Below are 24,926 nucleotides of genomic sequence, written 5' to 3'. Positions count from 1 at the left end.
GTAATGACATGCTTGGTATCTATTTACTTGGCACAACCTCATCCAAAAAACGGGTAATATATTGCAATAAAATTAAAGTGTTTATAAATCTCAGACATGAAATATGAACAAAGCATATCCCTCTATAGAGTGTACTTGTCTCAATCCAGAGCACTAAGTGTCATTTCTGTCTGCCGCCTCCTTCCTCTGCTATCAGCTTGAGTTACTTCTGACAAGTTTTCCTGACACCAAGAGAAAAATGGTGACAGAGGAGGTTGATAGCCTCAGCTCTGTTCCTGTGAACTGTGTGAATGGGGGTGTGTCTCTTCCTTCCAATCAGCTCTCAGAGCTCTCCTCACTGAGCTATGCAGATTGTAACTTCAGCTCTCCGCCCTTTTTTTTTTTCTAACAGCTCAGACAAGCTTTTATAAATTCTGGACTTGTGGACAAATGCAGAGAGGAGAGTTCTGCAGATAAACAGGTACAACGTATGTAGGAGGATTTGTTTGATCTGTGTGTATCATCTGAGGACAGTCACCTTGTGACAGGAGTCACTTTGGGTGGGGGGCCCATGGAACCCAGCTCACTTTGGAGAGGTGGGGAAACCTCTGTCTCAGCTCCCCATATCCCTCTTATGTGTAAGTCACCCTGTGCCTGTTAGGGTTACAGGGTGATCTGTCCTAATATTGTGTAGACATGTCTAGGTGGGGTTGTTCATTGTTTAATGCCATTGTTCTATTGTGTGTCTTGCTTGGGAGCAAACTATTATGTATGTATGTATGTATGTATGTATGTATGGGGTGTGGGGTTGTTCATTGTTTAATGCCATTGTTCTATTGTGTGTCTTGCTTGGGAGCAAACTATTATGTATGTATGTATGTATGTATGTATGTATGGGGTGTGGGGTTGTTCATTGTTTAATGCCATTGTTCTATTGTGTGTCTTGCTTGGGAGCAAACTATTATGGGATGTATGGGTTTGTGTATTGGCTTGGTGGGGGGTGTCTGCTGGTGTGTCTTTTGTTGCTAGATGTGGTTTGCCCCGCCCTGTGTCATTATGCAGGGAGGGGGGAGTTGTTCCCTGAATGTATATATCTTGTATCTGTGTTAAAATAAAGTAGCCTATTTCCTGATTTATTTCAAGACTGGTGTCATCTAGTCTTGTATGGTCAGCGGTGGTGTCCGTGGTCGGTGTTCGGACGGGGAAGCGGTATTATAATAGAAATACCCAAGCACAGACTGGGTCCGGTTCCGTTACACACCTCATTGGGTATATAGAAGGGTTTACAACCACTTTAACTTTAGTGTATTTTTTTACTGTTATGCTAATATTTGAAGACATAAAAAAATGGGAATTGCCATCATTTAATTCTCCAAGGTGTCGTCTTTCAGTAAATATGTAATGTTTGGGGGGTTTAAACTAAGCTTCAGGCCTACAATTATTATAAAATGGCTATGGCAGTGAAAAGGTTAAAACACCAGCGTCCTCACATACGACTGGACTGCACAGGAAGATTAGGGGAGTGTCAAAACTGATAGGGGGAGTGTCCCACAATTTCAGTTACTGAGCGCTGATTACTGATTGCACTAACTCCAGTGTCTATGGGATTGCCCAGTCATAGTTAGACTTCCTGCTCTTACCTTTAAAAGTGGAGAGAAGACTATGAAAATGAAGTTGTCAATTCAAAATGTGGGTATAGGATGAAGGATTACCCTTCCCCCCCCTGAGCATTTGCAGTCTCTATTTCAGAAATGTAATACTACAGCCTTGTCTCTCATGTATTACTTGATGTTTTATGTATTGATATCCTCCCCCCAATAAATGAAAAGTGTTCGGCTGTTTGGACCCCATAGATTCCATCCTATCTGCTGCCTGAGCTCAGCGCTGATAACAGACACTGAACAATCTATCGCTAAGAAGAGGCGCCATCAGGAACATAGAAAACTAAAGGCTTTGTTAGTGAAAGCCAGGACACAGCGTCAGACAGGGGACAGGACCTACAGCTTCCCCATAGGACTTCCATTATGTTCTGACATGGAGGGAATACGAGAAAATAACAGCACACACACCGAGGGGTAAGGCTGTCCTGTTATAAGAACTTATAACTGGAGATTCAGATTGTTACAAGTGCCCAGTCCTGGTTTAACACACATTGAGGAACTAGATGGGGCAGGTGTAATGGTCCTGAGACTCACCTGCTGGTAGAACTGGTCAAAGGTCATAATTGGCCCAAAGAAGAAGAATGGGAGGTAGAAGTTGTACTTGAGAAGGTCGATTGGGGAGTAGAATCCTTCTTTTCTTTCACACGTCTCCAGCGCGAAGCTCATACAACGCAAGATGCTAAATCCAGCACCGCCATAGAAGAGGATGTCTTGTAGACTGAAAGACCCCGGAATAAAACCACTCTGGAGCCAAAGAACATAGAAGGACAGTCAGCCAATGTCTCCAAATCACCAAAGACTGGAATCAGTGATATCATGTACTGGGTAACCAAATAGATTTTAAGTGTAGTATACTTCTACATCGCAATCCTTCCTTACTTCTGTCCTACGACCCTCATTTCCACCCCCATCTCTTTCCTTCCTCCCTACTCTTCCTTCATTTCTTTGTTTCTTTCTCACTCTTCACTTTTCTTCCTTCCCATCACCCTTCCTTTTCTCCCCATCCTTCCTTCCCTTTTTTCTTCCCCTCCTTTTCTTCCCTTCTTCCCTCCTTCCTCCCCTTCTTCCCTCCTTCCTTCCCTTCTTCTTTTCTCTTCTTCCTACCTTCCTTCCCTTCTTCCACCCTACATTCCTTCTTTCTCTTCCCCCTCCCTTCTGTCCTTCCCCCCCCCCCTTCCCTTTCACTTTCTTTCTTTGCTTCCTTCTTTCTATCTTACCCTACTTCCTTCTTTCCTTCCATCCCTCTTCCTTCCTATCCACTTTTCTTCCTTCCCTTACGTTTTGTACTTCCATACCTTCTTTACTCTTCATCTTCCTTCCTATCACCCTTCCTTCTCTCCCCCTCCTTCCTTCCCTTCTTTCCTCCCTTCTTTTCTTCCCTTTCTTCCTTCTCCCCTCTCTGATTTCCTACCTTCCTTCCCTTCTGCCGCCTTACATTCCTTCTTTCTCTTCCCCCTCCCTTCTGTCCATTTCCCCCCCTCCCTATCTCTTTCCTACTTTGCTTCCTTCCTTCCTTTTTTTCTTCCTTCCCTCCCTCCTTCCACTCTACCACCCTACTTTCCTTCCTTCTTTTCCTCCTCCTTTTCCCCTTCCTTCCTTCTTTTCCATCCTCACTTCCTTTCTTCACTTCCACCCTTCGCTCTCCCTCCCTCCATTCTTCCATGTACCCTTTATTACATCATCCCCCCCTCATCCTCCATCTTCCCTTCCCTCCTTCCTTACATCCACCATTCCTTCCTTATTTCCATGCCCTTCCTCACTCCCTCATTCCTTCCCTTCCTCCCTCCCTCCTTCACTCCCTCGCTCCCTCATTCCTTCCCTTCCTCCCTCCCTCCTTCCTTCCCTCCCTCTCTCATTCCTTCCCTCCTTCACTCCCTCGCTCCCTCATTCCTTCCCTTCCTCCCTCCCTCCTTCCTTCCCTCCCTCCCTCATTCCTTCCCTCCCTCTCTCATTCCTTCCCTCCTTCACTCCCTCGCTCCCTCATTCCTTCCCTTCCTCCCTCCCTCCTTCCTTCCCTCGCTCCCTCATTCCTTCCCTTCCTCCCTCCCTCCTTCCTTCCCTCCCTCCCTCATTCCTTCCCTCCCTCCCGCACATTTTTCATTGTTATTACTGAATGACTTGAGTCTAAAGCTAAATAAAAAACACAAAGAAACAGCAAGCGCTCTAGGATCAGATTAGAATCAGCTGTGAATGTACAAAAAAGGAACCCTAAACCTTACACATAATTCAAACAGAAAACAGTACAGAGCTGAAAAATTACAAAACGTTGGAATAACCATAAATTATAAATAATAATAATAATAATTAAAAAAAATGATAAATAATAATAAAAATAATAAATCATAAATAATAATAATAAAAAATTATAAATGATAAATAATAATCATAATAAAAATTATAAATAAAGATGATTTAAAGAAATCATTATTTTTTATATAAATATATGTGGATGAAGCGCTGTGAATGAAGCAGTAAAAAGAAAATAAGTGTGACTGTGAAAGTCTTAAAACAAGGAGTGTTCATGGGTTGGTGAAAGTGTGACACAATCGGGTCAGCATACAGTGTTGAAAACGGGTCCGGTTGTGCAGATGGTGTCAAATTATTTCAAGCGATGTTCCGAGTGGTTTTATCCGTGCGAGAGATTATTAAAAATGCGCACTCACCAGATGCGCATAATCAAAGCGCAATTCGTTGAACGGTGTACTACAACCGGGAATCAGCGGGAAGCCCCCTTTAAGCAGACCAGACAGACAGCGTGGGAAAGGATCCCTCCTCTGGGCATGAGACTCCTCTTGGTAGTGTGTGTTGCTTTGCTTGTCTGTCCAGAAGATTTTCCGTGTGGCGTGTGGTCACAATATGATCATAACATCATCACAGCTACAGAGACCACGACAGTCCTGGTGATGTCGTTCCAGAAGTAACAAGGACAACTCAGTTCCTCCCTTCTAATCTTCCACTCTGCATTTCTTCTGTTCATCTGGTGTCTTCCGCTTCCTCCAGGGGGAGCGCCCTCTGCACCTCTCCCGGATTCCTCCGGCACCTCTCGCTAGAAGTCGGCCGCCCCCCGGTGCGCTCAAACACGCCAGTGATTCAATGTAGGGGCCGCGCAGCGACACACGTAGATGCGCCTTGTTTCCTGGGGTGTGTGCACGCTGTTGCAGGAGGGTTTTGGGGGAAGGCAAGGGGATGTTATTCAGGGAGAATAGCTGTGCCCCGGGATGACGGAGGAGATAGAGACTCTAAATATGACTCTATCTCCTCTGTCATCCCGGGCACAGCTCTTCTGGACAGACAAGCAAAGCAACACACACTACTAAGAGGAGTCTCATGCCTAGAGGAGGGATACTTACCCACGCTGTCTGTCTGGTCTGCTTAAAGGGGGCTTCCTGTTGATTCCCGGTTGTAGTACACCATTCAACAAATTGCGCTTTGATTATGCGCATCTGGTGAGTGCGCATTTTTATTAATCTCCCGCGTAGATAAAACCACGCGGAACATCGCTTGAAATAATTTGACACCATCTGCACAACAGGACCCGTTTTCAATACTGTATGCTGACCCGATTGTGTCACGCTTTCACCATCCTATGAACTCTCCTTGTTTTAAGACTTTCACAGTCGCACTTATTTTCTTTTTACTGTGCCATTCACAGCGCTTCATCCACATATATTTATATCACGAATAATGATTTATTTAAATTATCTTTATTATTTATAATTTTTTTCTTATTATTATTAATAATTTATTATTATGTATAAATTATTATTATTTATAAATTTGTATTATTATTATTTATAATTTTTTCTTATTGTTATTTATTAGTATTATTAGTATTATTATTGATAATTTATTATTATTACTTATAATTTTTTATTATTATTATTTATAATGTATGGTTATTCCACCGTTTTGTCAGTTTTCTGTTTGGATTGAATCTAAAGATGGCCATACACTAGTAGATTTTTAAACAAACATACAAAAATTCCCATTACATTCGATGACTTGATAAATGTCATTTGAAAGTAATGCAAACAGGGGCGGACTGACAACTCATGGGGCCCCCGGGCAATAGGGGATCATGGGGCCCCTGTGTCCTTGCCCAAACTCAAAAAAGCCTATGAAAAAGTTACCAGGGGCATCTTATGGGGCCCCCTACTGACCCTGGGCCCTCGGGCAGTGCCAGAGTTTCCAAATGGTCAGTCTGCCCCTGAATGCAAAATTCCGTCTGCTTTTAACGTTCAGTTTTGGAATGAAAGGACTTTACCGAACGAAAACCACATTCACTGTTAATAAAATGTTCATTCAATAAAAAAAATTCCATCCTGCTCCTTCAAATTTTTTCTTCATTGCGGTCAAAATGAACTTCAATTCAACCCCAATAACAGTAATAAAATAAAACAAATGTTCTTAACCCCTTCCCGCTGGTGCCTCCCGGCCCTTTAAGAGTTTCGGGAGGCGGGTCGGGTGGGGCGTGGTTTAGGGATCATGTAACCGCCGTGACACGTCGTCATGGCAGTCACATGATCAGGAAAGGTCCCGATCGAAAGAGCAGACCAGGACCTGTCCGTGAGTACCGGACATGTGCGCAGGGCGCGCGCTCTCAGCACATATGTTTTTTTTTTTACCTGAACGCAAATGTGCGGCCGCTCGGCGTCTAGACACAGATGCCGGGAGGCCGCACATTTGTGTGCGGCCGGCGTAAGGGGGTTAAAATGAAAGATTTCTAACTTAATTCTACTGGGGTTTGGTCAGCTTGGCTGTCACTAGATGTTCACACACCCAGGGGCGGCGGACTGACCATTTGGAAACTCAGGCACTGTCAGTAGGGGGCCCCATGAGATGCCCCTGGTACCTTTTTCATAGGCTTTTTTGAGTTTGGGCAAGGACACAGGGGCCCCATGATCCCCAATTGCCTGGGGGCCCCATGAGTTGTCAGTCCGCCCCTGCACACACCTGACAGTTGCCAAGCCCATACATTATTTGACAATAGGCTACTTTTACAAAGCTAACACACCAGAATGAGGGGACATATTTTTTTTTTAAGTGACAGTTATTTTAGCCGATCTGAATGGAGTTTGAAAAGTGCCTGAAATAAAAAAAAATTTAAATTGTGATAAAAAGTCTAAATTGATCCTATAATGTAGAAAGATTTTGCAGAGACAAAGGCAGAGACAGCATGGAGCTGTCGGCAGGGGCGTATTTACCACAAGGCAAACGAGGCACTTGCCTAGGGCGGCATTTTTCAGGGGGGCAGTACCTTCTCCCAGAAGAAGGGATGAAAGAAGGAACACGCACACCATGGGAACCGGGTGGGATCAGAGAGAGGCTGCGGGCTGCTTGATGGTGTATGTAGAGCCTGACTCTCTTTCCGGGGGCTGTTCGGAGCTGTGAAGATGGGTGGGGAGGGTAGTGGAAGGCTCCCCCAGATGAGGGGCAGGGGTGTTGTTGGTCAATGTCAGGCTCTCTCCACGGGAGGGGGAGGGGGAAGGGGGGGTGTTGGTCAGTGTCTGTGATGGCAGATGAACCTAAATACACCACTGGCTGTCGGTGGGGGGGGATCCTATAGATAAATTATTTTGGATTTAGAGGACCGGGCTTAACTCATTCAATGTGATAGAAGAGTTTTCATAATCAATCACTGTCCCTAATTCCATCATCTCTGCCATAACCCAGAAAACATACTTGCCAGGAGTTGAACGGATCTATCTTGAAGGTCGCAAGGCTGCACAGGCCAGCGGTGAAGACCACCCATTTGTTTTTTACCAAGGAGACGGTATAGAGGAGGAGGCAGTGGGACAGGATGAGCATCAGATAATTAGTACCCATGATGGCGAGCACGGTCAGGATCCCGTACAGCATGTAGACCCAGGACCTGCGCTGTGAGGAGACAAAGCCCGTCATACAACAGAACAGAACCGATAATTAAACAAAGACTGATCATATGTTAACCTCCCTAGCGGTCTGATTATGTCCATATTTCTGTGCTCAAAGCGGTACATTTTTTTGCATGGAAATATGTATTTTTTTATTGTAGGTTGTAATTTTTAGGAATAACTCACTGAAATCTGTCCGAACAAGAGTCTAGTAAACATCCCGGGGATGATAAAATTTGAAGCACGAAAAAATAATAATATAATAATAAATTTAATTCAATAATATAATTAAACCAAAAACACTGAAATGTGAAATAGAGCGCCAAGTTCGCACATCGCTGAGCAAAGTCGCAGAATCGTTTTCAGTGTCTGATGAGGAATTTCCCCCACCAATCATTATCACTCAATTCTGCAAGTGGTTCTGATTTACTATCGCTGTTCTCTAGCCGGTCTAAAACCGCTTTTGACCTAAAGGGACGCTTTTTGGACGCCATGGACGTTTCTCAGTTTCCAGGCAGAAAGAACAGTAAAAATGCAGGCAGGGCGCCGGACAAAGCACTCGGGACAAAATGTATGTGAAATGGTTTGATACAGGAATGTTATACTATGTGATTTTAGTGAATTTAGTGAATGTCACTTTTTGTCATTTTCAAATTTCCCGCCGATCTGTCCCCCGTATGTCCCAACGTCGCAGGGAACGGAACCCCAAAGACAGATGCCGGCATCGGCCGGAGGACATTACAGGGGACACTGCAGGGGGGACATCGCGGGAGCGCAGGACAAGGTAAGTGCAGAAGAGATCCCGGAGCAACACTGCAGTGTATTCCCGAGTGTAGCTCGGGGGGGTTACCGCTTTTGATGCTGAAACTTTACCCCGAGCTACACTCAGGAATACCGCCAGGGGGGTTAAGGGTTGGGTGACAAAAAACACTGTAAAGAGATTTCACTAAGCTTTAACACCAGAATAAGGATCTTGATTTTAGACGAGTGACAGTTAGTTTCAAGTCTCAATGGACTCAGCTGAAAATAACTGTCACTTTTCTGGGAAATAAGTATCCTTATCCTGGTATTGTAGCTTTGTGAATTGAGCCTCCTGTCATCAACAAAAAATGCAGGTAAAATCACAGATAAATCAAGATTTTTCAGTGCTTACTTGTTCCTTTATATTTTCATTTTTTATGCATTGCAACATGCTTTTGGACTTACTAGGGAGGTCAACCCATCCAAGATGAGTCAGTGAGCCCCCTCCCTTCTTGCACTTCATAGCCCTATTCAGTTCTGTTAGTGTCTGTGATGGCCCAGCTCCTTCGTCCTCTCCTCACATCCCTACATAACAGGGCCAGATCTAGGGGGGTGCTGGGGTGGGCTGAGAGTGCATTCACTGACCCATGTGCCAGATGGATAAAGACAGCTGAGATGTAGGGAGGCACTCTGATGGGGTAAATCCATGTAAGGGGGCACTCTGATGGGGGCACCTGATGTAAGGGTGCATTCTGATGGGTACACCTGATGTAAGGGGGCACTCTGATGGGGACACTCAATGTAAGAGGGCACCCTGATGGAGACACTCAATGTAAGTTGGCATTCTGATGGGGACACCTGATGTAAGGGGGCACTCTGATGGGGACACCCGATGTAAGCGTGCACTCTGATGGGGACACCCAGTGTAAGTGGACATTCTGATGGGGACACCCAATGTAAGCGGGCATTCTAATGGGGGCACCGGATGTAAGGGGGCACTCTGATGGTGACACACGATGTAAGTGTGCACTTTGATGGGGACACTCAATGTAAGCGGGCATTCTGATGGGGACACCTGATGCAAGGGGGCACTCTGATGGGGCACCTGATGTAAGGGGGCACTCTGATGGAGACACACGATGTAAGCAGGCATTCTGATGTGGACACCTGATGTAAGGGGGCACTCTGATGGGGACACCTGAAGTAAGGGGGCACTCTGATGGGGACACCTGATGTAAGGGGGCACTCAGATGGGGATAACTGATCATATGTAGGGGTACACTTTGATCGGGACACCTGATGTAAGGGGGCATTCTGATGGGGATAACTGTTATATGTAAGGGGACACTCTGTTGGGAACAATTGATGTGAGGAGGCACTGTGATGGGGACTCTGATACAAGGGGGCACAGCTTCTGTTTAATTACCCTAATCTATCGACAGCCTTATACATACTAGTGTTTCCCAGCTCATGACATTGTATGACAGACTGTCAGACTGTCTCACATACAGTATTGATATTATGCTCCCTGACTTTTTGATATTGCACCCTCATATCAGACAGGCTATATCTGGCCCTACTAGATAACTTTTTCTGTAACTAAAACTCCAGTGTCACAGAGCCCTGGCCTCAACCCTACTGAACACCACTGAAATGAATTGGAATGCCACTGTTGAGACGGGTCTTCTAATCCAACATCAGTACCTGACCTCAACCCTGCTGAACATCATAGAAATGAATTGGAATGTCAATGTTGAGACAGGTCTTCTCATTAAACATCAGTACCTGACCTCAACCTAACCAAACACCTTTGGGTTAAATTGGAAGGCAAATTGTGAGTCGGATCTTCTCATCCCACATCAGTACCTGACCTCAACCTAACTAAACACCTTTGGGTTAAATTGGAAGGCGAATTGTGAGTTGGATCTTCTCATCCAACATCAGTACCTGACCTAAACCTAACTAAACACTTTTGGGTTAAATTGGAAGGTGAATTGTGAGTCGGATCTTCTCATCCAACATCAGTACCTGACCTAAATCTAACTAAACACTTTTGGGTTAAATTAAAGGTGAATTGTGAGTCGGATCTTCTCATCCAACATCAGTACCTGACCTAAATCTAACTAAACACTTTTGGGTTAAATTAAAGGTGAATTGTGAGTCGGATCTTCTCATCCAACATCAGTACCTGACCTCAACCTAACTAAACACTTTTGGGTTAAATTGGAAGGTGAATTGTGAGTCGGATCTTCTCATCCAACATCAGTACCTGACCTAAATCTAACTAAACACTTTTGGGTTAAATTAAAGGTGAATTGTGAGTCGGATCTTCTCATCCAACATCAGTACCTGACCTAAACCTAACTAAACACTTTTGGGTTAAATTGGAAGGTGAATTGTGAGACGGGTCTTCTCATTCAACATCAGTACCTGACCTCAACCCTACTGAACACCTTTGGGATGAATTGGAACACCAACTATGAGCCAGGTCTTCTCATCCAGTATCAATACCTTTTGGTTGGATGGGTACAAATTCCTCCAGGCACCCTCCAAAATCCTATGGAAAGCCTTCCCAGAGGAGTGGAGGTTATTATAGTCACAAAAGGGATAGGGAGAGGGGGCAACTCCATACTAATGACCTTGGTTCTGGAATGGAATGTCCAACAAGCTCATATAGGTGTGATGTTCAACAAGAAAAATTTCAGTCATATAGTGTAAACATGTGCGTAAAATTACTAGTTTTCCGTTAAATGGTTTGACAGCATGCTGGAGAGGACGCACCTGTGGGATGAGAAGTGAGAAGATTTTGGCGAAGATCACGTGACCCGATAGAGCGAATATGATGTAATTCCTAAATGTTGTGAACCACATCACCCACTCGAAGTCTGCTGCATCCTGCAAGACGACATTTTATTACTCCACAAACACTTGCCTAATGGCCGCAATGTGGCGCTGTGACATTTTTTTGATTTTAGTTTATCGACCCCGCTTACCATTTTCCTGCCAAAGTAATACCAGCCGGTCTTCACATTTTCCCTGAACGACTTGCGGTTCATGTTATCTACAAAATGTAAATCAAGGTAATAATGAAAATGTTTGCAAACTAATTGTATAAGCAGCAAAGTATCTCCAGATTTGAAAGGACACCAATGTAACGCCTTGCCCTAGGCCTGCTAAATTTTGTTTTCGGCTCTGCTGAACAGCAATTTATTCTTCTGGTCTGATGAGGTTCATCCCTAAACCTGGTGATTGATTGCTGCTGCCTGCCTCTGGAAGAAGCTTCCAGAAATAGAGTAGGAGGGTTAAAAAAAACTAAAAAAAATATATATATATATATATATATATATATACTGCATGTTGCAATGCGTTTATTTTACAAAATATATGAAAAATATTTTTAAAAATGCATTTCAAATATACAAAAATACAAATCTACATTTTTGGAATGCATTTACAAATATATGTAAAAATATATGTTAAAATTACTTTTTTATACGTAAAAAAAAAAATCTGAACAATATATTTAAAAAAAATTAATTTTTTAAAATATATATTATTAAAATATAGTCTTCAGATTTTTTTTAACATATAAAAGTAATTTTAACATATATTTTACATATATTTGTAAATGCATTCCAAAAATGTAGATATGTATTTTTTTAAAGACATACAGTATATTTGAAAAGTATTTTTAAAATAATTTTTCATATATTTTGTAATTAAAAACTTATTTCAACATGCAGTGTGTATATATATATATATTTATTGAAATATATTGAATATGACCAAAATTGTAGTATTTCAAATATATGTCAATATATTTGGGAAGAGTATTTTTAAAATATATTTTCAAATATATTTTTATTCCATGTGGGTATCTTCTGAAGTCTCCCCCCGGGAGGCAGCCTGTGTGTTGCAGAAAAGCTATGAGACCTTTGCTTGGCTGAAGGCTATTGGGGAATCTGGACTTAACAAGATTTGGTGGAAGACACTGCCTGTGGAAGCTGGGAAGGGAACCCTTTCACTGAAGGGTGTAGCAGGGTAGCTGGTTGGGGAGCTGTCTCTGGACATTGTGGGTAGGACCTTTCACCTAGAGCTCCAGGGGTGCTTCTACTTTGAGGGGTAGATGCCAGAGGTTGCCACAAGGCCTGTCACTGCTCTTGCAGTCTCAGACTATCAGACTAGCTGGCTGTTCCCTCTACTTCCACTTAAAGCAGGGCTCCACCCAAAATTGGAAGTTCCCCTTTAAGGCCTCCTGTTTGTGAAATGGAGCTTTTGGGGGGGGGGGGGGGTGGAGGGGAGTGAATTCCTGGCCTCATAAGCGATCAGAAGCGGAAGTCCCCCCCCCCCCGTAGTCTCCTGGGACATGTGATAGGTCCCAGAAGAATGTGGGACCTCTCAAGCATGTGCAATGGGCACCCGGCTGTAAAGCTGCAAGCTGTCACAACCGGGTGCCCATAGTAAAGCTGCTGGTGCTGGAGAGAGGACACAAAGTAGAAATGGCCGGACCAAGCAAAGCGCTGGGTCCTGGGACAGGCGAGTAGCTGTTTATTAAATGTCAGCAGCTACAGTTTTTGTAGCTGCTGATTTTTAATTTTTACACAGGAGACTGGAGCTCCACATTAGGGCCGCTACTGAAGGACTTTTGTTGAGAATTTGTCTGTGTGGGTATCCTGCACCCTTACCGCTCCACCCACCTGTGTTCAAGTACTGCAATAAATCTTTCAAAAATACCTCTAAACTGAGCCTACTTGTCGGTGTGCTTGTGGGATTGGGGCTGGCAGTCCCTGAGCAGGTAAGGGTGACCTGGGTTATTTCCAGCGGCCCCTCTGGGGGTAAGAGATACACAAAGTAACACGTTATGTTACACATAAAGATGCAGAGTGCAGGGGTCAAAAGTATGTAACATACAGAGTGCAGGGGTTAAGATTATGTAATATACAGCATGCAGGGGTCAGGAGTATGTTTCATACACAGCGCAGGGGGTCAGGAGTATGTAACATACAGAGTGCAGGAGCCAGAAGTATGTAACATGCAGAGTGCAGGGCAAGGAGTGTGTAACATACAGAGTACAGGGGCCAGAAGTATGTAACATACAGAGTGCAGGGACCAAGGTATGTGACATACAGAGTGCAGGGGCCAGAAGTATGTAACATGCAGTGTGCAGGGCAAGGAGTGTGTAACATACAGGGGCCAGGAGTATGTAACATACAGAGTGCAGGGGCCAGGGTATGTGACATACAGAGTGCAGGGGCCAGAAGTATGTAACATACAGAGTGCAGGGGCCAGGAGTATGTAACATACAGAGTGCAGGGGTCAGGAGTATGTAACATACAGAGCACAGGGGTTAAGATTATGTAATATACAGCATGCAGGGGTCAGGAGTATGTTTTATACATAGTGCAGGGGTCAGGAGTATGTAACATACAGCTGGCATGGCTCAGGAGTATGTAACATACAGAGTGCAGGGGCCAGGGTATGTGACATACAGAGTACAGGGGCCAGAAGTATGTAACATACAGAGTGCAGGGGTCAGCAGTATGTAACATACAGAGTGCAGGGGTCAGCAGTATGTAACATACAGAAAATAGGGGGCAGGGGTGTTTAAAATACAGAGTGCAGAGGTCAAGAGTGTGTAACACACAGAGTGCAGGTTCAGGTGTATGTAACATATAGAGTGCAGGAGTCATCAGTGTGTAACATACAGAGTGCAGGTTCAGGTGTATGTAACATATAGAGTGCAGGAGTCATCAGTGTGTAACATACAGAGTGCAGGTTCAGGTGTATGTAACATATAGAGTGCAGGAGTCATCAGTGTGTAACATACACACATGGGATTCACAAACAGTAATGCTACAGAAAGCTGTTGGAGACTACAGACATAAATTAAAAGACAATCACGACAGAATTGCACCACATTTGGTGCAATTCTGCCCACAATTCCAAATCATGTACACAAGATATTTCTTTCACTGGTTTGAGCAAGCAGCAAAACACAGCAGTGTCTGCAGGACACATAAGGGCCACATGCAGCCCCCCGGGCCACAGACTGGGCACCAGAACCCTTCACTACGCTGTCTGAAAACAAACCAAAAAAGATTTGGCTAGAAATACAATTTAAAATGATTTTTTTATTGATTCATAAATAATTAGCAGTAGGAAGGATGCGTACCTCGAGATGCTTCGAATATCCCATTCAAGGAATAGACGAGGGTGCAGGTCAGGACGAGGGCGTAGAAGCCGAGCTCATAGTGCGGTAATGCCGTCTTTATCCCCATGTCTGCCGAAGTTCAGCCCAATGAATGTGTCTGTATGGAAGGAAAGAGAAAGACTCTGAAACATTGTACCAGGAGGTGGAGAGAGACGAATGGAGTGTTCCCAATAGCAACCAAAGTCCTGATTTTCTTCTATCTATGGCTACATTTACATGTAATGATGCTGTATCCTGTGTTTCTGCACAACATGTAGGCTGACTATTCAATGGGCTGCCCTACGCTCCAAAAACGGACCTTTTTTGGTGGCTACTTTGGCATGTTTTGGAGTGTTTCTCTGGCATTTTGTCAGTCAACAAAACACCCGTTTTTGTTTTTTTTTTAAAGTAATGGCACCCAAATGTGTGTTTTGCCACATTTTCAGCATTATTTGCAAATAAGGGGAAAGTTGTACTGAGGAGCTTACACTTCAATGTCCCACCTTGGTCACATCAGTCTCTACAATGTACACCAGAGGAGCTTACACTTCAATGTCCCACCTTGGTCAAGTCAGTCTCTACAATGCACATCAAAGGAGCTTACACTTCAATGTCCCACCTCGATCACATCAGTCTCTACAATGTACACCAGAGGAGCTTACACTTCAATGTCCCACCTCGGTCACATCAGCCTCTACAACGTACACCAGAGGAGCTTACACTTCAATGTCGGAGTGGAGGAGACGATGGACCATTTCTTGCTTCAGTGCCCCTTCAATTCAGATGTCTACAAGCGGGTGGGTGGGGCTCTGGGGATCCCTTTCCTTTCCCGCTTGAGTTACGCGGAGTGGTCTTACGGTGCCTTTCAGACTCACCGGGACTTTGATTTTGAGACACTTTTTCTAGTTAGCTCAGTAGTCCGTTACCACACGTGGAATGCACGGTGTCAGGTTTCCATTCGCAAAAAAGTCCTTCCTGTCGAGGTGGTGGTGAACAACATTCTGGGTGAGGTTGGGAAGATTCGGGGTCTTGAGAAGGACAGGTGGCGGCCGGGAGCCTGGACAAAGGCGTGGAGGAATGTCAGGTCCCCGTAGCTGCTGTCTGTCAGTCTTTGGGGGCGTGGCTTCTCTTTCTGTCCTTTCATGTCCCCTAGATTTTGTAACATCAGATTTTTGAAGAAAGGCTGCATGCATGGGATCGATGTATGGGATGAATGTGTGGGATCAATGTATGGGGTGAATGTTTAATCGTTTCTTAGCCTGAGGGGTGTTTAGGTGACGGTCGGGATTTGTTATTTTGCTGAAGTAAGCTGGTTTTGTTTAGTTATACATATTTTTATACTGTATATATGTAAATATGATTTTTATGATGTTTTTTGTTTGCAAGATTTTAATAAACAAAAAATTTACACTTCAATGTCCCACCTTGGTCAAGTCAGTCTCTACAATGCACATCAAAGGAGCTTACACTTCAATGTCCCACCTCGATCACATCAGTCTCTACAATGTACACCAGAGGAGCTTACACTTCAATGTCGGAGTGGAGGAGACGATGGACCATTTCTTGCTTCAGTGCCCCTTCAATTCAGATGTCTACAAGCGGGTGGGTGGGGCTCTGGGGATCCCTTTCCTTTCCCGCTTGAGTTACGCGGAGTGGTCTTACGGTGCCTTTCAGACTCACCGGGACTTTGATTTTGAGACACTTTTTCTAGTTAGCTCAGTAGTCCGTTACTACACGTGGAATGCACGGTGTCAGGTTTCCATTCGCAAAAAAGTCCTTCCTGTCGAGGTGGTGGTGAACAACATTCTGGGTGAGGTTGGGAAGATTCGGGGTCTTGAGAAGGACAGGTGGCGGCCGGGAGCCTGGACAAAGGCGTGGAGGAATGTCAGGTCCCTGTAGCTGCTATTTGTCAGTCTCTGGGGGCGTGGCTTCTCTTTCTGTCCTTTCAGGTACCCTAGATTTTGTAACATCAGATTTTTGAAGAAAGGCTGCATGCATGGGATCAATGTTTCATCGTTTCTTAGCCTGAGGGGGGGTTTAGGTGACAGTCAGGATTTGTTATTGTTTTGCTGAAGTAAGCTGGTTTTGTTTAATTATATATATTTTATTCTGTATATATGGAAATATGATTTTTTATGATGTTTTTGTTTGCAAGATTTTAATAAACAAAAAATTTACACTTCAATATCCCACCTCGGTCACATCAGCCTCTACAATGTACACCAAAGGAACTTGCATTTCAATGTCCCACCTCGGTCACATCAGTCTCTACAATGTACACCAGAAGAGCTTACACTTCAATGTCCCACCATGGTCACATTACTCTACAATGCACACCAAAGGAGCTTACACTTCAATGTCCCACCTCAGTCATATTACTCTACAATGCACACCAAAGGAGCTTACACTTCAATGTCCCACCACGGTCACATCAGCCTCTACAATGTACACCAAAGGAGCTTACACTTCAATGTCCCACCACGGTCACATCAGCCTCTACAATGTACACCAAAGGAGCTTACACTTCAATGTCCCATCACGGTCACATCAGCCTCTACAATGTACACCAAAGGAGCTTACACTTCAATGTCCCACCACGGTCACATCAGTCTCTACAATGTTCACAAGAGGAGCTTACACTTCAATGTCCCACCACGGTCACATCAGTCTCTACAATGTTCACCAGAGGAGCTTACACTTCAATGTCCCACCACGGTCATACTAACCCTTAGACACCATGAAACCTTTAAATACATCAAGGGGTTGAATGAGGTTCAGGAGGGAAGTATTTTCACCACGAAACAAAAATGAAGAACACGGAGACATGAGCTTACACCAGTGTTTCTCAACTCCAGTCCTTATAGACCCCCAACAGGTCATGTTTTCAGGATTTCCATTATTTTGCACAGGTGATTTGATCAGTTTCACTGCCTTAGTAATTACCACAGCTGTTTCATCTGAGGGAAATCCTGAAAACATGACCTGTTGGGGGTCCATGAGGACTGGAGTTGAGAAACACTGGCTTACACTAACTGGAGGAAAGTTCAGAACTCACCTCAGAAAGTACTATTTACTGAAAGAGTAGTTGAGGTTCGGAATAAACTTCCAGCAGAGGTAGTGAGCCGGTCAACAGTAAATAACTTCAAACATGCTTGGGACAAACATAGAACTATATTCAGACAAAAAAAGTTAACAACAAAAAACAAAACAGAAAAACAAACACACACAAACCCCCCCCCCCAAAAAAAAACCCCCAAAAAACCCAAAAAACACACACAAGAAAAAGGGCAGACTTGACCACTTTGTCTTTTTCTGTCGTCACTTTTCTATGTTTCTTCGATGTGGTCACGTTTTCGTGGGCACGGCGGCCCATTCATTTAAATTTCATTTCACACAGGAAAATGGTTCCTGCGGCGTTTTGAAAACTCAGCGGCCGGGAAATCACACCATGCAATTTCCCTGCGATTCCTGCGTACGCAAATGCTGGTTTTTAGACATGTGGGGGTGCCATTAAGAATGAATGCTCTGCGAATTTTTGAAGAGCTGTGCGTTTCAGCTGCGGGTGCAGGAACAGCTGCGATTCCCACACCCACAATGCTGTGAACTGAACCTTAAAGGGTGAACACTTTGTTACCTATCTCAGCAGGTAGGTGAGTTTTCTGGTTATCTGGGTGGAGAGTTTTTCTTGTTGTTTTGTCATTGTAAAGGGGATAGAATTCATATTCCTTCTTGCGGGGAGTTTATCTTCGGCCTCCACCAGCGCCCTTCTGACAGCGCCGTGTTCAGACGTCTGCCCTGATAGATAAGGGAGTGGCATGCTGAGCGGACGTAACGCCACGGCTCAGGCAGGTGACATCCTCACCAGTGGACCAGCAAAAAAAAAAAAAGAAATCCCCCATTTTCCCCTTTGTTTGAGCTCAGTGCTGCTGATCTCCTGCAGTCTCTTTGCAGCCATTTCCCATCTACATGCACTCCGGCGATGGAATTTCTCAGGGCTGGTTTCCTGATGGTGACAACAGTGAATTACGTATGCCTGTGTAACGTGTGCCACTTGTAGTCTCCATTGGAAGTCTGTGAGGCAGGGGGACCCCTGAGCATTAGGAGAACAGACTGTTGTCAGCCTTTATCAGGAAATGCCCCAACAAGGACTTTAATGGCAGGATCACCAGGGATCATTGTAACAAGAATAAATGACCGGAATGTGTACAAACCCAAATGAGGGCATCTCATGCCTGGAACGCTCACATTACTGCGACTCATGGCAGCACACGTTACATGCATTGCTGAGTTGTGTTGTCATTCATTCATATGGGACCACAACACGCTAAGGCAACACGTGTGCTGCAGCATGTCACAACACATCATAGTGCCTTGTGGTTTCTAATTGGCTAGAGCAGGGGTCTCCAAACTTTATAAACAAAGGGCTGGTTTACGGTCCTTCAGGCTTTAGGGGGGGCCAGACATTGGTATGAGTGAGAAGAATAGTACCCCATCATTGGTGTCAGTGGGAGGAATAGTGCCCCATCATTGGTATCAGTGGGGGGAATAGTGCCCCATCATTGGTGTCAGTGGGAGGAATAGTGCCCCATCATGGGTGTCAGTGGGAGGAATAGTGCGCCATCATGGGTGTCAGTGGGAGGAATAGTGCCCCATCATGGGTGTCAGTGGGAGGAATAGTGCCCCATCATGGGTGTCAGTCGGAGGAATAGTGCCCCATCATGGGTGTCAGTGGGAGGAATAGTGCCCCATCATTGGTATCAGTGGGAGGAATAGTGCCCCATCATTGGTGTCAGTGGGAGGAATAGTGCCCCATCATTGGTGTCAGTCGGAGGAATAGTGCCCCATCATGGGTGTCAGTGGGAGGAATAGTGCCCCATCATTGGTATCAGTGGGAGGAATAGTGCCCCATCATTGGTGTCAGTGGGAGGAATAGTGCCCCATCATTGGTATCAGTGGGAGGAATAGTGCCCCATCATTGGTATCAGTGGGAGGAATAGTGCCCCATCATTGGTGTCAGTGGGAGGAATAGTGCCCCATCATTGGTATCAGTGGGAGGAATAGTGCCCCATCATTGGTGTCAGTGGGAGGAATAGTGCCCCATCATTGGTGTCAGTGGGAGGAATAGTGCCCCATCATTGGTGTCAGTGGGAGGAATAGTGCCCCATCATTGGTGTCAGTGGGAGGAATAGCGCCCCATCATTGGTGTCAGTGGGATGAATAGTGTCCCATCATTGGTGCCAGTGGGAGGAATAGCGCCCCATCATTGGTGTCAGTGAGAGGAATAGTGCCCCATCATTGGTGTCAGTGGGAGGAATAGTGCCCCATCATTGGTGTCAGTGGGATGAATAGTGTCCCATCATTGGTGTCAGTGGGAGGAATAGTGCCCCATCATTGGTATCAGTGGGAGAAATAGTGCCCCATCATTGGTGACAGTGGGAGGAATAGTGCCCCATCATTGGTGTCAGTGAGAGGAATAGTGCCCCATCATTGGTGACAGTGGGAGGAATAGTGCCCCATCATTGGTGTCAGTGGGAGGAATAGTGCCCCATCATTGGTGTCAGTGGGAGGAATAGTGCCCCATCATTGGTATCAGTGGGAGGAATAGTGCCCCATCATTGGTGTCAGTGGGAGGAATAGTGCCCCATAATTAGTATCAGTGGGAAGAATAGTGCCCCATCATTGGGTCTGGGCCCCCCAGGCCTTACCACCAACATTCCCCAGGGCCCGCCCACTGGCTGTCCTACCAAATCTGCCCACTGGCCATCCCACCGAGTCCTTCAGTGCAAACACTTTTATTTTAACACTCTTACAACAAAATATACGAAAATGAAAAGTGTATTCCAGGTTATCAGTGCTTGCATCCCCAAATATTCAGCAAAGAGATGGTCCAATCCAGCAAAGAGACACCCCCATACATTCAGCAAATAGACTGCCCCATACATTCAGCAAAGAGATGACCCAGTCCAGCAAAGAGACATCCCCATATATTCAGTGGCGACATCCCAATCCAGCAAAGAGACATCCCCATATATTCAGCACAGAGACATCCCCATATAGTACAGAGACAGCCTAATCCAGCAAAGAGACTGCCCAATCCAGCAAAGTAACTGCCTCATATATACAGCAAAGAGTTAGACCAATCCAGCAAAGAGACATCCCTCTCCAGCAAAGATACATCCCCATATATTCAGCAAAGAGATTGCCCAATCCAGTAAAGAGACATCCCAATATATTCAGCAAGGAGACAGCCCAATTCAGCAAAGAGTCATCCCCATATATTCAGTAAGGAGACATCCCCATATAACAAAGAGACAGCATAATCCAGCAAAGAGACCGCCCAATCCAGCAAACACAGCCAGGTCCTTCTGGTGGGCACCGAAGACCCCTTCACTGCACACACAGCCATCCCAGTCAGAGGAATCCCCCAGAAGGAGCCTGGCCGTGAACCTGGGACAACATGAAACTGGTTGTCCCAGGTTGCAGAGAGGTAGAGAGGAGACCCATAGCAATTAAAAAGAAAAAAAATCTTTCCCCAGCCGAGCAGACTATTTCTTCACTTTCAGGTCCAGACAAATACATTACAGTCCCAGCCGGTTCTATATCAATCCACCAGGCAGGACCGGACTGTAAAGAAATAGTCCACTTGGCTTGGGAAAGATTTAAATGTTCTCTTTAATTGCTACAGATCGCGGTCTCCTCTCCGCCTCCACCCATCCCCCCCCCCTTGTACAAGGGAACCTGGAAAGTAGTAGGAGCACTTTGCCTCACACAGCAGCCTGGGGGGGGGGGCTCCGGCCATAATTGGGGTCCAGGCGGCTGGGTCCCTCAAGACGCTCGGGCCTCCTACATGTGTATGAGCTGTCCCCCCCTAATGGTGGCCCTGACTGGGGGCTCTGTGGTTCTCTATGCAATGCAGGCAGATCAAGGGTAGAGGGAGGGGCAGGTAGGGTGCTGTACATATCTTCCCTGCCTCAAGAGCCCTCAGCTTTCATACACGCAGTGGGCTGGCTCTTGGGAGGAGTTATGCAAATATCACAATGTCTTGATGGACGGATGTCAGCCTGAAGGAGTGGGCGTGTCCAGATAAACTGTCCTACGTAACACCCACATGTGATGCTGAGTCTCCATGACTGGAAGAACTGAAATCTAATGAATGAAAGGGGCGAGGCAAGGACAGTCAGACTGGGGAGGAAAGAGCTAGATGATGCTGGACGTCCTCCAGCCAGGAAATGAGGCGGAACTCTGACTTGCTGCAGCTTCTAATGCACATTGTGGGAAGCTCACAGTGTGCAGTAAAATCAGAGAAAGCCATTTCAGTCCAGGAGAGGAGCCGGTACACCTGTGCAAGACTGGAGGGGAGGAGCCGGTACACCTGTACAAGACTGGAGGGGAGGAGCCGGTACACCTGTACAAGACTGGAGGGGAGGAGCCGGTACACCTGTACAAGAACGGAGGGAGGCTGGAGGTTGGCTTTAGCCATCAGATGGAGCCCCTCATCTCCACACCAGGAACTCGCCTGCTTCAGGTTACTTCTAGACGCCTGCAGTGGCAGCAATGTGGGTCGGTGGGGCCGGTTCCAATAATAGCTCAGCTGGTGAGTCTCTCTGCAGGCTCTGCACTCATCAGCACTCTGACACCATGTGATCCGATCCATCAGTACACCCCTCACCCCCCCCCCCCCCCCGCACACCCAACGCACCGTCCCCTCCTCTGCTGTGGGACTGTCATCACCACCACATGTCCTCGTTCTGTACAGCGCTGCGGTCTATGTCAGAGCTATATATATGTATAATAATAGTAATAGTGTGTGACTGTGGGGGAGGGGACATTAGAGTGTAAGCTCCTCTGGTATAGAGACTGATGTGACTGTGGGGGACGGGGCATTAGAGTGTAAGCTCCTCTGTACAGAGACTGATATGACTGTGGGGGAGGGGGCATTAGAGTGTAAGCTCCTCTGGTACAGAGACTGATGTGACTGTGGGGGAAGGGACATTAGAGTGTAAGCTCCTCTGGTACAGAGACTGATGTGACTGTGGGGGAGGGGACATTAGAGTGTAAGCTCCTCTGGTACAGAGACTGATGTGACTGTGTGGGGGAGGGGACATTAGAATGTAAGCTCCTCTGGTACAGAGACTGATGTGACTGTGTGGGGGGGGGGGGCATTAGAGTGTAAGCTCCTCTGGTACAGAGACTGATGAGACTGTTGGGGGGGGGGGGGGAATTAGAGTGTAAGCTCCTCTGGTACAGAGACTGATGTGACTGTGGGGGGAGGGGACATTAGAGTGTAAGCTCCTGTGGTACAGAGACTGATGTGACTGTGGGGGAGGGGGCATTAGAGTGTAAGCTCCTCTGGTACAGAGACTGATGTGACTGTGGGGGAGGGGACATTAGAGTGTAAGCTCCTCTGGTACAGGGACTGATGTGAATGGCTTAGTGGTTTTGTACAGCACTGCGGTATATGTCAGAGCTTTATAAATGTATAATAATAATAGCATGTGACTATGGTGAGGACATTAGAGTGTAAGCTCCTCCGGTGCAGAGACTGATGTCACTGGCTCAGTGTTCTCTGTACAGCACTGCAGTATATGTCAGAGCTATATAAATGTATAGAATGAATAGTGTGTGACTGTGGTGGGATATTAGAATGTAAGCTCCTCTGCAACATAGAATAATGTGAATGGTTCATAGCTGACTGTACAGCACCATGGCATAGGTCAGAGCTACAAAATGTAAATAAATAATAATCATCATCATAATAATAGTATGTGTGACTATGGTGGAACATTAGAGTGTAAGCTCCTCTGGTGCAGAGACTGAGGTGAATGGCTTAGTGCTTTTGTACAGCACTGCGGTATAGGTCAGAGCTATGAAATGTATAATAATGATGGGATCCGTTGTTTTCAGGGAATGATCCAAGACTTGGATACATTGTATCGCAGTTGTCATGGTCATTACTGTCGGAATGTTCTATCCGCTGTTCTTCTTCTGCATCATTTCAGCCTTCCGAAGCTTCCTCTGCGCAGATTGCAGATACAATAAATACTACAAATAAAACCTCCTCCTCCGCCTCTCCGCAGCCTGAACACTCAGCACATAGGGAGGGATCCCCAGGGAGTATTGATCTGCATTGAACAATTATTGATTCCAGTAATGTCTGTAGAGAAATGCACAGTGACAGCTCTCTGCAGGATCTATTAGTATTCCAGCCCAGTATAGGACAGAAGGGATGTGTAGGACAGAAGGGATGTGTAGGACAGAAGGGATGTGTAGGGATCGGTATGGACAATCTATACATCCAGCCTGTGCCTTCACTTGTACCCGGCTTTGCAATGCAAATGAAAGTGCAGACAATGATGCATTCTATTTGGGTTCTCTCTCTGCCAGACCCCCCTTTTATGTCACTGACCTTGAGACGCAGCCTGTAGAAGACGGGGGGATCCAGTATAGGAGATGAGGGGTCACCGTCCAGCAGCAGTGCAGCAGGGTGCAGGTGGGCGATCCATGTGTGTCCCGGGTCCCAGCAGTCCCTGTACAGTGAGGAGGGCTGAAGTAAGTTTAGAAGGAGCTGCTGCCTGGTAGGCTGGGAGTGGGAGCTCTGCAGATGTCAGCGCAGCCTGATACAGAGAGGGAGAGGAGCAGGTACAGGAGGGGACACATCACACCACTACAAGTATAATCATAGTATTTACTCTGTCAGTCCACCCAAAACTCTTCTACTTTACAGTAGTTGCCTGTTATGAGAGGTTCCCACCATCGCTGTGCTGAGTTCCCGGGTCTGTACACCCGCTGTGCCCATTATGAGGGGTTCCAATCATCCCTGTGCTGAGTTCCCAGGTCTGTACACCCGCTGTGCCCATTATGAGGGGTTCCCACCATCGCTGTGCTGAGTTCCCGGGTCTGTACACCCGCTGTGCCCATTATGAGGGGTTTCCACCATCCCTGTGCTGAGTTCCTGGGTCTGTACCCCCACTGTGCCCATTATGAGGGGTTCCCACCATCCCAGTGCTGGGTTCCTGGATCTGTACACCTGCTGTGCCCATTATGAGGGGTTCCCACCATCTCTGCGCTGAGTTCCCGGGTCTGTACACCCGCTGTGCCCATTATGAAGGGTTCCCACCGTCCCTGCTGGAGGAGGAACGGGAACACACCAAGGTGTCCAGGAACAGAGTTGGGAATTATAAAAAGGAGATCTCACTGTTGTAGTTTCCCAGACTTACAAGAATCCAGGGGCTGACTCAACCCATAATGCTCCACTTATAATTAGAATATCATCTTTTGGGTGGACTTACCCTTTAAGGTTAGCCTTTGGTCACTTTGGTTCAGGTCCGCCTGTACAGCCAACGTTCAGATCCGTCGAAACGGAACAGAACGGATGTAGACTGATGTAAACTGAACTGAACTGATAGGCCCCTTTCACACAGGGTGGACTTGTCAGCGGATTCACTTGCCCAGCAGGGTATCTGATCCCAACTGAGCAAGCGT

At 45.9% G+C, this 24,926-nt stretch overlaps 1 protein-coding gene across 1 annotated transcript in view; it reads right to left on the bottom strand.

Moving 5' to 3' along the window:
* HHATL (hedgehog acyltransferase like) overlaps positions 1–24,051 on the bottom strand; it is a 52,113-nt gene extending 28,062 nt beyond the window's left edge. The window contains exons 1-6 of the mRNA XM_089689025.1: positions 23,851–24,051; positions 14,427–14,562; positions 11,248–11,315; positions 11,036–11,149; positions 7,323–7,517; positions 2,175–2,384 (exon numbers count right to left, since the gene is read on the bottom strand). Coding sequence (XP_089545151.1) covers positions 2,175–2,384; positions 7,323–7,517; positions 11,036–11,149; positions 11,248–11,315; positions 14,427–14,532 — 693 coding nt within the window. The 5' untranslated portion in view covers positions 14,533–14,562; positions 23,851–24,051. The remainder of the gene's footprint in view (positions 1–2,174; positions 2,385–7,322; positions 7,518–11,035; positions 11,150–11,247; positions 11,316–14,426; positions 14,563–23,850) is intronic.
* Positions 24,052–24,926: the final 875 nt, after the last annotated feature.

The sequence above is a fragment of the Staurois parvus genome, unplaced genomic scaffold (genome assembly GCF_062004578.1).
Source record: "Staurois parvus isolate SC_StPar_1 unplaced genomic scaffold, SC_StPar_1.0 ptg000467l, whole genome shotgun sequence".
Lineage (NCBI taxonomy): Eukaryota > Metazoa > Chordata > Amphibia > Anura > Ranidae > Staurois > Staurois parvus.
This window is presented reverse-complemented; position numbering and strand designations above follow the sequence as displayed.